The 16029-nt window shown below is 40.7% G+C and overlaps 1 protein-coding gene across 1 annotated transcript in view; it reads right to left on the bottom strand.

Annotated features, from left to right (window-relative positions):
• SLC3A1 (solute carrier family 3 member 1) overlaps nt 1-16029 on the bottom strand; it is a 53255-nt gene that overhangs the window by 17309 nt on the left and 19917 nt on the right. Inside the window, exons 6-7 of the mRNA XM_073628472.1 lie at nt 10693-10811; nt 7593-7803 (exon numbers count right to left, since the gene is read on the bottom strand). Of these exons, the coding sequence (XP_073484573.1) occupies nt 7593-7803; nt 10693-10811 (330 nt within the window). The remainder of the gene's footprint in view (nt 1-7592; nt 7804-10692; nt 10812-16029) is intronic.

Genomic DNA, 16029 nt, shown 5'->3' with positions numbered 1-16029 from the left:
AAACACTTACAAGATATAGAAAATGTACAGGCTCATCAATATACATGAAGGACGTCCAGTGGGAGGTTTCCTTTACAATATCGCAGTCCCACAATGTGTTCCAACTGGCCAGAAGTGTAGAGCTGTGTATCGGAATCCAAGGAAGATACATGGAACGTAGATATCTGGATGTCACATCAGAGGGGGCGGTGACGCATTTTGGAGTATGTGCGTTGGCTCCTTCTTCATAACCATGGTTATGGAAACCTCCTGCTGGATGACCTCCATGTATATTGATGAGACTGTACACTTTCTATATCTTGTAATTTTTTTGTAAAGTTTTTAATCTTCCTTGAGCAATTAAAAGTTTTGCTTCTCTCTTACTGGAGTGCTGCTGAAGTGCTTTACAGGACATCACCTGCCCACCCCATCTCCTGCCTGGGCTACATTATGAACTTTTTTCCCCAGAGGGTCTACCCTACTCAGAGCACCCTATACTCCACCTCTACTTAAAAAAAAAATACCTGGGGAGCTCCACTTCCCCTCCTACATTGTATGCCCTCACACAGACCAGCTTCACAATGCCTAGCTCTCTGATGTTCCAGGCAGTGTTTAACTCTATTTTTTATGTCAGATGCCTGTGCTGCAGTACAGAGGCAGAACAACACATTCTACAAAGATGTATAGGAGAGCTGAGGCAACTCTCCGATCTTCCCAGAAGAGAAAAGTGGGAACAGACCTCAGACACCATAAGCTAGCTGCCATAACCCTGGTATAATTTTTTACTGTGGGCGATTTGGCGTCTGATAAAAGTGGTCCCGTGGGCACATTTTAGAGGCGGCTGAAGAGGTGCTCCCCACCCCACCACTTCCCGGTCATTTCCAAGCTTACCAGAGCCGTCGGTAAGCCCGGAAAAGATCCGATGTGGCTGATGGCTAGGCAGGAAGTCAAGTGAGGGCAAGATACCCCCACTTGGCTCTATGCCCTTTGAGGACCAGAGAGACCTCCGACGTCACTTCCGGTTCTCGGGCTTAGAGAGGTTTTTTAGGTTTTTTATGTCAAAATGTAAAAAAAAAAAAAGTTTTTTTTTTTCCTTTTGCTTTTAAAGGTAAATGAGGGTCTTTTTTTACCCCAGATCTCTCCAGAAAGAGGACCTGTAATGCTTACTTCTATTACAAGGGATGATTACATTCCTTGTAAAAGTAATAAAAGTGATAAAAATGTTTTTAAAGCGCCCAATCTCTTCGTACATGCGCGTAGAAGTAAGTCACGGCCACATAGAAAACAGGGTTTGAACCACACATGTGAGGTAGCACCAGGATCTTTAGAGCGAGAGCAATAATTCTAGCACAAGACCTCCTCTGTAACTCTAAATGGGTAACCGGTAAAAAATGTTAAAACGTCGCCTATGGGGAATTTTAGGGACCATATATTGTCGCCATTCCACAAGCGTACGCAATTTTAAAGCATGACATGTTAGCCGGCTACTTGCTGCTATCCATTTTTTTACATTGTAAGTGTAACCTTTTATAATCCTTAATAAATACATGTAGACGGTATTATGCTATGGTGAGCTTTTTCTTCTGGGTTCCGTATGACTGCCTATCAAGCTTCTTGGCCCAGGAGTGCCTGCTGAGTTACCTCAACATCCGGTAGAGTGTGGATCCCCCTGAGACACTTGTCCTGTCTCTAGTATACGAGCCCGGGATCGGAGATACCTTTGGATAAAGGCCCCGACCGGGTTGTAGGTCACAAGCTACTAGCTTGCTATTTGGTAAGATTGCTGATTTTGTTATACCACATCTCTTAGGTATATGTCTAACATTTATCATCAGCGGTACTCATTCATTTTTCTTTTTTAGCGCTGCTACATTTCTTTTATGACATGTTAGGTATCTATTTACTCAGTGTAACATCATCTTTCACATTACACAAAAAATAAATATTTTTTTTATGTATTAATTAAGGTGTATTTTGTTTTTAAAAATTGCGTTTTAAAGACTGCTGCGCAAATACAGTGTGACATAAAATATTGCAATGACCGCCATTTTATTCTCTAGGGACTCTGCTAAATTTATATATATATATATATATATATATATATATATATATATATATACAGTGGTACAGTGGGGAAGGAAAGTATACAGACCCCCTTACATTTTTCACTCTTTGTTATATTGCAGCCATTTGCTAAAATCATTTAAGTTCATTTTTTTCCCCTCATTAATGTACACACAGCACCCCATATTGACAGAAAAACACAGAATTGTTGACATTTTTGCAGATTTATTAAAAAACTGAAATATCACATGGTCCTAAGTATTCAGACCCTTTGCTCAGTATTTAGTAGACGCACCCTTTTGATCTAATACAGCCATGAGTCTTTTTGGGAAAGATGCAACAAGTTTTTCACACCTGGATTTGCAGATCCTCTGCCATTCCTCCTTGCAGATCCTCTCCAGTTCTGTCAGGTTGGATGGTAAACGTTGGTGGACAGCCAGTTTTAGGTCTCTCCAGAGATGCTCAATTGGGTTTAAGTCAGGACTCTTGCTGGGCCATTCAAGAACAGTCACGGAGTTGTTGTGAAGCCACTCCTTCCTTATTTTAGCTGTGTGCTTAGGGTCATTGTCTTGTTGGAAGGTAAACCTTCGGCCCAGTCTGAGGTCCTGAGCACTCTGGAGAAGGTTTTTGTCCAGAATATCCCTGTACTTGGCCGCATTCATCTTTCCCTCAATTGCAACCAGTCGTCCTGTCCCTGCAGCTGAAAAACACCCCCACAGCATGATGCTGCCACCACCATTCATCACTGTTGGGACTGTATTGGACAGGTGATGAGCAGTGCCTGGTTTTCTCCACACATACCGCTTAGAATTAAGGCTGAGAAGTTCTATCTTGGTCTCATCAGACCAGAGAATCTTATTTCTCACCATCTTGGAGTCCTTCAGGTGTTTTTTAGCAAACTCCATGCAGGCTTTCATGTGTCTTGCACTGAGGAGAGGCTTCCGTCGGACCACTCTGCCATAAAGCCTTGACTGGTGGAGGGCTGCAGTGATGGTTGACTTTCTACAACTTTCTCCCATCTCCCAACTGCATCTCCGGGGCTCAGCCACAGTGATCTTTGGGTTCTTCTTTACCTCTCTCACTAATGTTCTTCTCCCCTGTTAGCCCAGTTTGGCCGGATGGCCAGCTCTAGGAAGGGTTCTGGTCATTCCAAACGTCTTCCATTTAAGGATTATGGAGGCCACTGTGCTCTTAGGAACCTTAAGTGTAGCAGAAATTTTTTTGTACCTTGGCCAGCTCTTCAGGCAGTTTCTTTGACCTCATGATTCTCATTTGCTCAGACATGCACTGTGAGCTGTAAGGTCTTATATAGACAGGTGTGTGGCTTTCCTAATCAAGTCCAATCAGTATAATCAAACACAGCTGGACTCAAATGAAGGTGTAGAACCATCTCAAGGATGATCAGAAGAAATGGACAGCACCTGAGTTAAATATATGAGTGTCACATGAAAGGGTCTGAATACTTAGGACCATGTGATATTTCAGTTTTTCTTTTTTAATAAATCTGCAAAAATGGCAACAGTTCTGTGTTTTTCTGTCAATATGGGGTGCTGTGTGTACATTAATGAGGAAAAAAAATTAACTTAAATGATTTCAGCAAATGGCTGCAATATAACAAAGAGTGAAAAATGTAAGGGGGTCTGAATACCTTCCGCCCCCACTGTATATATATATAGCAAAAAATACTGATTTTTACTAAACAAAAAGTTCCAGAAAAGGCCTGGTCAGCAAGTGGCATTTTTGTTGGTCTACAGATCAGATTCGCTATCGGTGACAAGCGGTTGTAGGTTAAGTTAACGGGGCCAAAGAAAATCTCCTGGAAAGCAGTCAAGGATGTGGTTGAGTCGTTGAGAATTTTCTTTGCCATCACAGAGCACCAAACTAAATTCAGCTGGTTGACAAACATCTTACAGCATACTAGACCATGTAGTGCAACATGTCACTAAAGATGAATTTTCTGCATTCATACTTGGACTTCTTTCCTAAAAATCTAAGTGAAGTCAGTGACAAACATGGTGAAAGGTTTCACCAGGACAATGCAATGGACAAACAGCATCAGGGCAGGTGGGATCCATCCATGCTGGCTGACTGTTGTTGGATACAGTACAGAGATGCTACAAAAGAAAATTGTCAGCAAAACCATTTCAGCCCTGATGAAGTCACAGCATGTTGGAAATGCGGAATTCAATACATAATAGTCATGAAAAGTTCATTTCATATTCCTCAAGATACCAAAGTGTTCAGTCTTAAGGGGTCTTTCAAAATTACTGTTTTCAGCTGGAATGTGGGGGAACCCAGTTCCGGCACCTTTAGCACCTCCAGCACTGAATGTATGTAATGGCAAGAGGTGCTGGGGAGTTCTGGAGGGTCTATTGATGCTGGCTGCTTGGGGATCTATTGTCGCTGGAAGGGAATTATTTTTGTACGGGGATTTGTTGATGCTGGGGAGGTTTATTGTTGCTAGTGGGGAATCTAGTGTTGCTGGGGGGGGGGTCAGTTGTTGCTGGGAGGGATCTACTGTTAGACAGGTTAATTGGTTGTCTGCGAGCTGGTGGTAAGTAGGCTTGGAGTTTTTTCCTGGGCATTCCCCAGGTTTTGTTGTTATATGTTGAGGGAGAGGTCTATTGATGCTGGCTGGGAGATCTATTGTTGGTGCTGGGGGGTCTATTGTTGCTGGGGTGGTATTTTGTTGCGGGGGTCCATTGTTGCTGGGGTCTATTATTGTGGGGGATCTATTGTTACTAGGGGGGAAGGGTGGAGACAAGGGGTGACTTAGAAGGGGGGAGGTTCCTGCACCTATGAGAAAAAAGCCCTGATAACTACTATAATAATTTTAGGAAACAAAACTTAAAAAAAAAAAGGTGTTGTCCAGGGTTGTCTCCTGGCTGATTCAATTTTTTAAAAATAGATAGGCTAGCACCAGCAGTTTACACTTCGTACCCCCCCCCATCAGGAAAATGGGGTGAGGCTTAATACCATCACAACTTTGCATCTTTACTGGAGTACTACTTGACATGCTCTAAGAGCTTGTTCATACTGTACAATGTTGTTGCAGCTACACACAGTAAGTGCAACTGATGCATTACAGTGCCATTCATTCTGACTGGTACCCCAATGCACTTTCCGACAGCCATCCATTGCAGCGTGGTGACTTACTGACGTGTGTTGCTTTGTGCTGCTAAAAAATGGTACATGCATCATTTGTGCATAGGGTGCATTGGGGTGCCATTCAAATGACACTGCATCGCAGTAATGCATTCAACAACATAGTTTGAAAGGGTTCAACGTCTTCAAGTGTAGGCAGATACAGACATTTTAATCCATGTATGTATTCATTACATTGGCAAAATGTATTTTGTCCCAGTCTCCTGTAATCCTCCAGCTAAACATGTGCAGATCGAAAAAAAAAATTGTTTTATTTAGTTTCGACTCGTTATTTACATAAATTAGTTTAGTGAAATTCGTTTAATCGGCTTTCGGAATTTGTTTTGTTTATTCAAATTCGAATCGATTCTAATTTTTCTAAATGCATTTGAATTGCATTCGAATTGAATTGAAATCAGTCTTATTCTATTCCAAAGTCAAATTTTGAAAGATGGTTATATTTTTGCTATTCCATTCTATTCTATTGTGTTTTATATTCTATTCTTTTCTATTCTATTCTATTCTAATTCCAATGTATTCAATTTGAAATTTGAATTTTAGAAGATGGTTATATTATTTCTATTCCATTTTATTCTATTGTTTTTTTCTATTCCATTCTTTTCTTTTTTTTAATTTTATTATCTTCTATTCTATTTGAATTCAAATGTATTCAATTTGAAATTCACATTTTGGAAAATGGTTATATTGTTATATTCTTTCTATTCTATTCTATTGTTTATTCTATTCTGTTTTTTTCTACTCTTTTCTGTTCTATTCAAATTCTAATTTATTCTATTCAAAATTAGAATTTCGGAAGGTGGTTATATTCTTTCAATTCTATTCTATGCTATTGCTTTTTCTATTTTTATTCTTTTCTTTTCTATTCTAGTCAATTCTATTCTATTTTATTTTTCTATTCTAATCTATTCTTTTCTATTCAAATTCAAATTTCTTTTATTTAAATTTTGGGAAATGGTTATATTCTTTTATTTTCTATTCATTTCTTTTCTATTCTATTCGAATTTGAATTTATTCTATTTGAAATTTGAATTTCAGAAGATGGTTATGAGATTTATGATATTTTATCAAATTTATTTTATTTAAATTTTGGGAAATGGTTATATTCTTTTATTTTCTATTCATTTCTTTTCTATTCTATTCGAATTTGAATTTATTCTATTTGAAATTTGAATTTCAGAAGATGGAATTCTCCACAATGTTTCAGAATTTTCCACTGTAGAAACAGGAATGGTCTCTTGGATCATGCGTGCCTTGCTGCCCTAAGGATAATTATGGTATATGGGTATGTTATAACCTTCTTATCTATATTACTATTTACTGCTTGCTTGACAATATTAGCTATTCTGATTGCTGTTATAAAAAAAATTTAGTGGAGATTTATGATATTTTTTCAAATTTATTTTATTTAAGTTTTGGGAAATGGTTATATTCTTTTATTTTCTATTCATTTCTTTTCTATTCTATTCGAATTTGAATTTATTCTATTTGAAATTTGAATTTCAGAAGATGGTTATATTCTTTCTATTTTATTCCCCTCTATTTCTTATTCTATTCTATTCCTTTATTTTCTATTCTATTTTATTCTGTTTTACCCTATTCTTTTATTTTTTATTCTATCCCTTTTTTTTCTATTTTATTTTTTTCCATTCTTTTATTTTGCATTCTGTTCTGTTTTACTCTATTATATTCTATTATTTTATTTTCTATTCTATTATTTTCTATTCTATTCTTTCATTTTCTATTTTATCTTATTCTCTTCGGAAATTCGAACACGATTCAAAATATATTTGAATCGAAAACTATTCAAATTCGAATGTTGTCCGAAATTTTGATTCGTTATTTTGGATGTTTAAATTCGTTACTATTGTAATTCAGAACTTCAGATACATTCAAATTTGCGAATAAGGAAAAAATTGTCAGAATTTCAATTCGGAACGAAAAGGACCGCACATGTCTACTTCCAGCACATCCAGCACATCAGCATTCAGACTGGAAGGGGCCACACTGTAAGCCAATTAGGAATTACTGCATTGCACACTTCTGCGAGTCTAACCAATGGAGCTTGCTGGTTGAAGTAGAGAGCACGTAGTTACTTATCCTTTCCTATTCAAGCACAGCTTTGTCCCAGCTGTATTTTATCACTCAGAAACTTTTTTTAAATTCTCCACAATGTTTCAGAATTTTCCACTGTAGAAACAGGAATGGTCTCTTGGATCATGCGTGCCTTGCTGCCCTAAGGATAATTATGGTATATGGGTATGTTATAACCTTCTTATCTATATTACTATTTACTGCTTGCTTGACAATAATAGCTATTCTGATTGCTGTTATAATAAAAATTTAGTGGAGATTTATGATATTTTATAGGATTTTTTATGCCTTACCATCCAGTGTGGCCACTTTCCTTTAGGCATAGACTTCATCCACAGATCGACTATATTATTTATTGACTTCCCAGAGATATTTTGGCTTTGAAGGTCATGCAGGTAGAAGTTGAGAGGAAAGTCAGCTTCCTGGACTAAAGAATTCCCATAATACATCATTGTTTTTGCCACCATGTCCTGATCATTGGATTCTGTTCCCATAAACCTGTAGGTGGGATCACATGAACAAACTATCAGAAAAATTACCCATTATACAAAAAAAGGGGGGAGGGGGCTGCTCTCCTGTGTTGGAGCCTCTGGGGTGGTGGGTTTTCTTTTTTTTCTAAAAAATGTTGTCCTGGTGTAAAATGTATCCATGCACCCCCCCCCCCCCCCCCCACACACACACACACACACACACACACACACACTGCATGGGCTAAATGCTTGTTTTATAGTAAACAAAAGTGTAGCGTTAAATATATCAATGGAACACCATATGTGGTGGACCAAACATATATGATATAATACAAAATCGTGAAATCAAAACGAGTGCTATACACAAACATATGAACTCGTAGCATGTAAATGAATACAATGAAGCACCTGAACGACAGCAACATACAGGGATATACAATGTAATACTGACATATAATCACCCACATAGGTTGGACTTCATGGACTTGTCTTTTTTCGACTTCACCTGGTATGTGACTATGATCAAACACCCCGTGAGAGTTAAAAAAAGCAAAAAATAGTGTCCAAACAATAACATAAATGTGTCTAAACACCAAAAAGAGAAGTGTTTGTAAAGTTCATAAAACATATGTCCAATCAAATGACTGATAATAAATCCTCAGTGACAAATGATATGGCAATGCAGACAGGGAGTTGGCTGTGTGGCTCATTCAAAACAGGGCGGACATTTCGCCCCATTTTGGGGGCCGAATGTGAAAGCAATACATTTATTGTTGGTTCCTGGTACGGATCCTCCATCGAAGTCCAACCCATATTTTGTCTGAAGATTTGCCTGAACTCTGGATACTTGGTGCTGGCTGTGTGGCACATTCAAAACAGGGCGGACATTCTTCTAATGGAAAGTTGTAGATAAATACTTCTTACCAGACAAGGTGGACCCATCTGCCATACGGCAGTGGGTCAATCGAGTTTATATCGGCCAAAAGCCAGATGGTCAACGATGATACCAACCACGATAGGAAAGTGTAGAAGGGTCACTCCAGATGCAGATGGTCAGTCAATTGACAGGAATGAATCCAAGGAATGTGACACAACCAAGTAGCCGTACATGGAACCAACAATAAATGGAATGCTTTTACATTCGGCCCCCAAAACGGTGTCCGCCCTGTTTTGAATGTGCCACACAGCCAACTCCCTGTCTGCATTGCCACATCATTTGTCACTGAGGATTTATTATCAGTTATTTGATTGGACATATGTTTTCTGAAGTTTACAAACACTTCTCTTTTTGGTGTTTAGACACATTTATGTTATTATTTGGACACTATTTTTTGTTTTTTTTAACTCTCAGGGGGTGTTTGATCATAGTCACATAGTAGGTGAAGTCGAAAAAAGACACAAGTCCATGAAGTCCAACCTATGTGTGTGATTATATGTCAGTATTACATTGTATATTCCTGTATGTTGCGGTCGTTCAGGTGCTTTATTGTATTCATTTACATGCTACGAGACACTATTTTTTGCTCTTTTAACTCTCACGGGGTGTTTGATCATTGTATTCATATACATGCTACAAGTTCATATTTTTGTGTATAGCACTCGTTTTGATTTCATGATTTTGTATTATATCATATATGTTTGCTCCACCACATATATGGTGTTCCACTGATATATTTAGCGCTACACTTTTGTTTACTATATTCACTTGGACTTTGTTTTAGTGTCGGCAGCTTTACACAGAGCGGTTAGCACAGCAATTTCACCCCATTTCCACACTTCTAAATGCTTGTTTTGTCTAGGGGTTCCCCCCAGCACAGTTCTCCGCTCTCCATCACTCTTGGGATGTGGGTGGGCCCCAAGTCCTCACATACAATGCAAAACCATACAATAACATGTTATAGTTGCAGGCATAATGAGAAACTGGCTGAAAACTGCACGGGGCTTTGGGGTCTAGAAAGGTCATCCTCCTTCTTGGTCCTTCAAAAACCTAATTGGGACCCAGATAGCAAGGATAACTTGCCACAAATGTGTTGCACTGTTGAATTGTAAGTCCTGTTAACTTGCTGCACATTTTCACTGGCAAGTTGTACACTTGCCGAGCACTTGAAGCACAAGTTCTAGTTGACACTTTTCTAATTGGTAGCAAATTTGCTTAGGAAGTTTCTAGCAAGAGCAAAGTTGCAGTGGTGAGTCTACAGCAAGAGCTCTGCAAGTCTACAGCATGAAAATTCAGTCACAGTGACCCCTGTGGTGGGATGACTATTGCACAGCATAACTGAACCAGAACTTGCAGCAGACTTGCAGAATGTTTTCAAATAAAGTTGATCTGGAGTCATGCAATGCGGACTTGCTGCAATTGTAGAACAAACTTGTGAAGCCTGGCAAGTCTAGCAATAGCTTATCAAGTCATTTTCAAACTTGCAGCACAATTGCTTGCAGTGGCAGCTGGTGCTAAACTTTTTTGGGGGAGGCGGCAAACAAACCCCCCCCTCCCCAGGTCTGCACTCACCCCTCCACCGCGCTTCTCCTCCCGGCAAACCAAGTCTTAAGATCCACCTCCTGTCCTGATTGGCCAGGAAAAGAAGCCGGAAACCAATAGCGAATATTGATTCTCTAAAGTCACAAGTCGTTGGGTTCGGGACGCACTGCTCAACCCTTTTCAAGCCAATTAGAGCCTCAGGCTCATCATGTGCTTGTAAAAAAAAAACAAAAAACAAAAAAAAACGAATTGAAAGCTATGAGTCCAGCGACCTGTATGCAACCCCGCATGCAAACTAGGGGGTGGCATGCCTGCGCCCCTTATGGACTGGCCGTTACTGATTGCTTGCTATCTGGGGATGCCCTGGATAAGAAATATAGGGAACTGACAAGTTGCTACGAGTGATTCTGAGACAACTCCAAAGTCGGTCAACCCTACCTGTAGCGGCCAGGCTCTCGGCTGAACTTATTCATGGCATTGCGGAGGTCACGGAGAATGTCATGCATCCCAATCTGTGTTGTAGTGTAATCATGATAGAGCTCGGAATAAGATGTGACTGAATCCTGAAAAGACAATATCAGGAAAGTAAATCTGAAAGTGTCATGAATTTAAATTCCAAAACAGAGATTTAAACAATGGTGGCAGGCAGGCTGTGTTATTCACAGGATCCCAGGGGGAAGGCAACCTTAAACAACATGGGAAAAGTCAAAAATTACCGGGCACAGTGTCGTCTCCTCACACCTGATTTAAACCTCCAATTGCCGTACTATCATGTCACAATTGTGTGCATTGCACGGCATTCATGAGTTTAAAACAGGAGGCGAGGAGGCGACATATCGCTTCTTCATCACCTGTCAGACACACCCGGATCTCTTTTCAGGGGAGCAGAAGTACCTACTGCACTTATGAATGAGCCCTTAGTAGCATTCGGCACTGGCACCCTTACATACCTCCCAACTTTTTGAGATGGGAATGAGGGACACCTATCAGTGAAAGCATGCAGGCATAGGACACATCCCTTGCCACGCCCCTTAAAGGAGAATTGTCAAAAAAAAAAAAAAAGGATTGGTTAAACTCACAAGTTTTTACCACTATTATTCCTTTATATTGGCTTTTGGAATTTACAGATGCAGAAATTTAGAAATCAGATGGAAGGTTTAGCGATGGAAAACACTTTTTGACAGATAAAAAGTGCATTTTATATACATCTATATAGATCAGACAAAAATGAGGGACAAATGAGGAGGAATGAGGGGACAGAGAGACATTGCTCCAAATCAGGGACAATCCCTCGAAATCAGGGACAGTTGGGAGCTATGCCCCCCCCCCCCAAGTGTTCAATTACATGTAAAGTTGGGGGGAAACCCTGCAGTTGAGTTGCGGTTTTACCACCCTTAATCCCTACCACCTATAGCTGCTGAGGCAGCAACAAAAGGTGTACACATGCCACAGCAGGAATTAAGCCCTCTGTTGCTTTTGGGGGCTGCTACAGCCTGCCAATAGCAACCCATTCAAGTAAACAGGGCCACTCTGCAAGCGGCCCCCTTCTGCAGAGTCCAAGGGGTTAAAGCAGGTGAAAGCGAAGTATCACCGCTCTAGGAAAATCAGTTGGGAGCAAACATCTCCTCCTAGCTGGAAGCGGCAGGTGCCGGCAATGCTAGTATAATGAAGTCATGAGAAAAAGTCCTCAAAAAATGTTTTGCCTTTATTGAATGAAAATCATCAAAAATACATGCCACAGCAGAAAAATGCAGGAAACTGATGCGTTTCACACTGTAGTCAGTGCTTAATCATATGATTAAGCACTGACTACAGTGTGAAACGCAACAGCTTTCCTGCATTTTTCTGCTGTGGCATGTATTTTTGATGATTTTCATTCAATAAAGGCAAAACATTCTTTGAGTGCGGCTGTCCAGGACTTTTTCTCATTAGTTGGTTAAAGCAGGTGGTAAGAAAGCAAAACAATGTTGCCTGCTTTAACCCGTTGTATGCTGTACTCACAAGGTTGCAGAGCAGCTTCATTCACTTGAATGGGTCATGCTTTGCAGGTGCTACACCCAACATGACAGGGCGTATAACTCCTGCTGTGGCTGCAACATGTGTACACTCTTGGCCACTGTATTAACTATGGGGTTTTACCACCCCCCAAAATGCAAATGTAAATTAACACTTACTGTTCTGAGCCTCCTATAAGGCTTCTTTCACATTGATGTGCTGTGGTTTACCTGCACCGTGGGTGCAGAGGAGTGCATCTGCGACTTTCCTGGGATAGCTGCGCTATGTCATAGACTTTATTATATCCTGTAGGTGTGGTGCACTTTCTGAAAACGCACCAAAACTCCTGCATTCAGGTGTTTTGGTGTGCTTTCAGAAAGTGCACCAAACCCACAGGAAAGCTGCGGGTACACTGCACTACACCCGCAGTGTGGGTAAACCACAGCACATCAGTATGAAAGCAGCCCTATACTATTATGCCCAGTGTTTTTTGGCTTCACACTGACATGAAGATCTCTTTTTTCCTGCTGCTGGTACCACTCTGGAGACTGCAATCCATGATAAGGGGGTGAGTGCAATTGGTATCACTCCGCATGGGACAGGAGTCAACACTACTTATGCGGCTCTTGCTCCCCACTACAGCTCCAACTTAACGAGCAGTCCCTCTGCACTGCACTCTGTTTGATGCTCTGGAATGGCGGGTCAGCAAGCCCAGACCTAGATCTACCAGTCACCTGTCCACGATCTACTGGTTGCTGACCCCCCGATCTAGAAAACTTTGCATGTGTGCCAAAGTCAAAAATTCCTTTCAGTGTATCTCAGCTCAAACTACTTCAAATGTTCTGGTAGATATAAAGAGGATTGCAGTCTTATGAATCAAGACAGCGAACACACAAGATTTGTGTTAAACTCTAGAGTTATGGGTTACTGAGCATCAAATCATTTTGTATCCAACCACAAGACTAGTGTTGGCCACTTAGTAATGGCGTCAACTATTTTAATTCACTTTGCAGCCCCGCTGTAACTGACATAACAATAAATTAGCATAATCATCATTATCCAGCTAAAGGAAGTTGGTCTTCCTGTATAGCTGTATAGCTGAATTAAGATAGAGAACATTTTTTCTGCCTATGCAGTTTGGCGGAAATCAAGTCTAATGCCGCGTACACACGAGCGGACTTTATGGCAGACTTTGCCCGGCGGACTTTTCGACGTACTTTACGACGAACTTTCTGAATGAAAGGACTTGCCTACACACAATCCACCAAAGTCCGTCGAATTTGTACGTGATGACGTACGACCGGACTAAAACAAGGAAGTTCATAGCCAGTAGCCAATAGCTGCCCTAGCGTGGCTTTTTGTCCGTCGAACTAGCATACAGACGAGCGGACTTTTCGACCGGACTCGATTTCGACGGATTGATTTAGAACATGTTTTAAATCTTGGTCCGTCCAACTTTTGAGCAAACAAAGTCCGCTGGAGCCCACACACGATCGAATTGTCAGACGAAATCCAGTACGCCAGACCAAGTCTGCCGTAAAGTCTGCTCGTGTGTACGCGGCATTAGGGTTGGCTAAACAGAGTACAAATCCTTTGGTAGGAAAAAAACTATTTTAACTTTGTATATAGCTGCTTGCCTGGTGTCTAGAATTTACAATATTACTTCCTACTGGAAGCAGACGCAGCCTCCGTCGATTGCCACCTGGTTGAAAAAGGTTGCCGATATAAGTGCGATGGAAGACCTGGTAGCTACTGAGAAAAGCCTTCATGAGAAATTTACTAAAAAATGGTTCTATTGGTGTGAATTCGTGTACTCTGAGTAGTATGCAGGTCTAGCTCTAAGTCCCCCATGAAGGGAGGAAACATCCGGAGAATTCCTTTGCCTGGATGGAGGGTTAGACAGCTGGACTCCTACCCCCCCTTCCTTTTTTTTTTGCCCTCTACCCCCCTCTTCCCGCTTCCTCCTCCTTTCTTCACTTTCTTGGGCCCCCTTGGGCCATCTCTGACTCTTTTAACTTCATATAACGCGGGTTATTCCGCTGAAAAATGACACACGGGGTACGGAGACTCCTTGATCTTCTAGACGTTAAGCGTTTGCATCTATGTGAAAAGACTATAAGTGCATTCATTCAGATGTAATGATATCATCTGCTGTACTGTTGTGTAGGTCTATTGTAGGTCTATTGATCCCAATATCTGGGGTCTGTCTCTGTACTACACCGTGTGTCCCTCTCTCTTTTTGCAAAAATAAAGTATTGGAAAAAAAAAACAATTCTACTTCCTTCCACTACTTAATGCACAACTTATGTCTAGTACACATGTGCTGAATGCTGGGCGACATCGACCAGTTCAATAAAAACCAGCTGACATTCGGCCCGTGTGTCTGTCAGCAGGTCCGACAGAAGCCGGTTGTTTGGTTGGATTCTGTTTGGTGAGCATGCTCTAAAACCAGCAACCGACCGCCTCCCGATCAGGTCTCTCAGCCAATGGCAAAGAGTGTTGACTGGAGTGTTCTGGCTTGGTGGGGGCCAATTTTATGAAAAGCGATCTGTGGTGGAGTACAACTAAGCAGCAGTTGTCAAGATTTCAGGAGGCTATCCCGCTGCCTTCTAAATACCTGTTTTTTTGCAGAATGGCAGTTTATGTGCCGCAACTTCAAGCCAAGCATTGTAAAACAGCCACCTCTTGCTGTGTTTTAGACTGTATATGTCCAAAAGTACATGTTTCCAATTACAGATATACCTGCTTGCTATATCAATTGCTTTCTTTAGGCTGGGTTCACACTAGTGTAAATTGGATGAGGGTTTCCCCACATCCAATTCGCAAGACAGGAGACTGTGACCGGCTGCAGAGTGGATTGCACAGGGGTCCTGTGCATCTTTGGCTCCGTTTCAGGTCCGAATTTAGGCAAAAATTTGGGCCTGATTCGTCCCTGAAATGGAGAACAGGGAGGCACTGTGTGAACCCAGCCTTAAGGACTGATTATTCCTACCTGAACCAACACATGAATTATTAATATACTATGTAAGTCTCTGTTTTAATGGGTATGGTTTTATGGCAATGCATAGACAATTCATTATATGTTAAACATTCCTCACTGTTGCCCTTAGATGTGTCCCCATACCTACTATTTGGGGTTACCCAATGCGACTACGGTCCCCTTTGTCCGCCATCCGAGTCATTTCTACATTTGCAATTTGTAAGTCTAATTATATTGTAATACATTTGATTATTGATACACAAATACTTTTTTGGCCCCCGGCCCTCTTACTTATCTGTTTATTGGTTTTCCTTTTTGTTTTCACTAACTTAGATGATTTTAATAAAGCTTCTGAAGAAGTGCATTAGTCGCAAAGTATGTTGAGCTGGATTTAGAGCTGGACTTACCCATCCCAGACTATGACCAGCCACAGTCTTTTATTTACCTTGAGTCATAGTAGTGCACACTTACCTATAGGGATACCCCAAATTCCATCTTGGGGTGGGTATTACACCAGCTATTTTGTATGTTGTCTATTACACACATGTATTTTAAATATTGTCTCTTTTAAAGTTTATGTTAAATAAGCTATTTTTTAAACAATCTGTAATTGTAGTGCCTACAAAGTCAGTTTTCTTTGCTTAATTAATTGTATGTACTATTAGAATGTACCACTGTTTACTAATTGATGTCCAAAGTACCTCCCTGTGGGGACATAACCATTTCCTTAGACTTTAGGTGAGTGGCAGGGGAGTAGTACGTAAAACCATAGTTTAGCCCCCTGGTTTTACCACCCCATTGCTGCC

This window comes from Aquarana catesbeiana, linkage group LG04 (assembly GCF_042186555.1).
Source record: "Aquarana catesbeiana isolate 2022-GZ linkage group LG04, ASM4218655v1, whole genome shotgun sequence".
Lineage (NCBI taxonomy): Eukaryota > Metazoa > Chordata > Amphibia > Anura > Ranidae > Aquarana > Aquarana catesbeiana.
The sequence above is the reverse complement of the archived record's forward strand: the minus strand, read 5'-3'. Positions and strand labels throughout refer to the sequence as shown.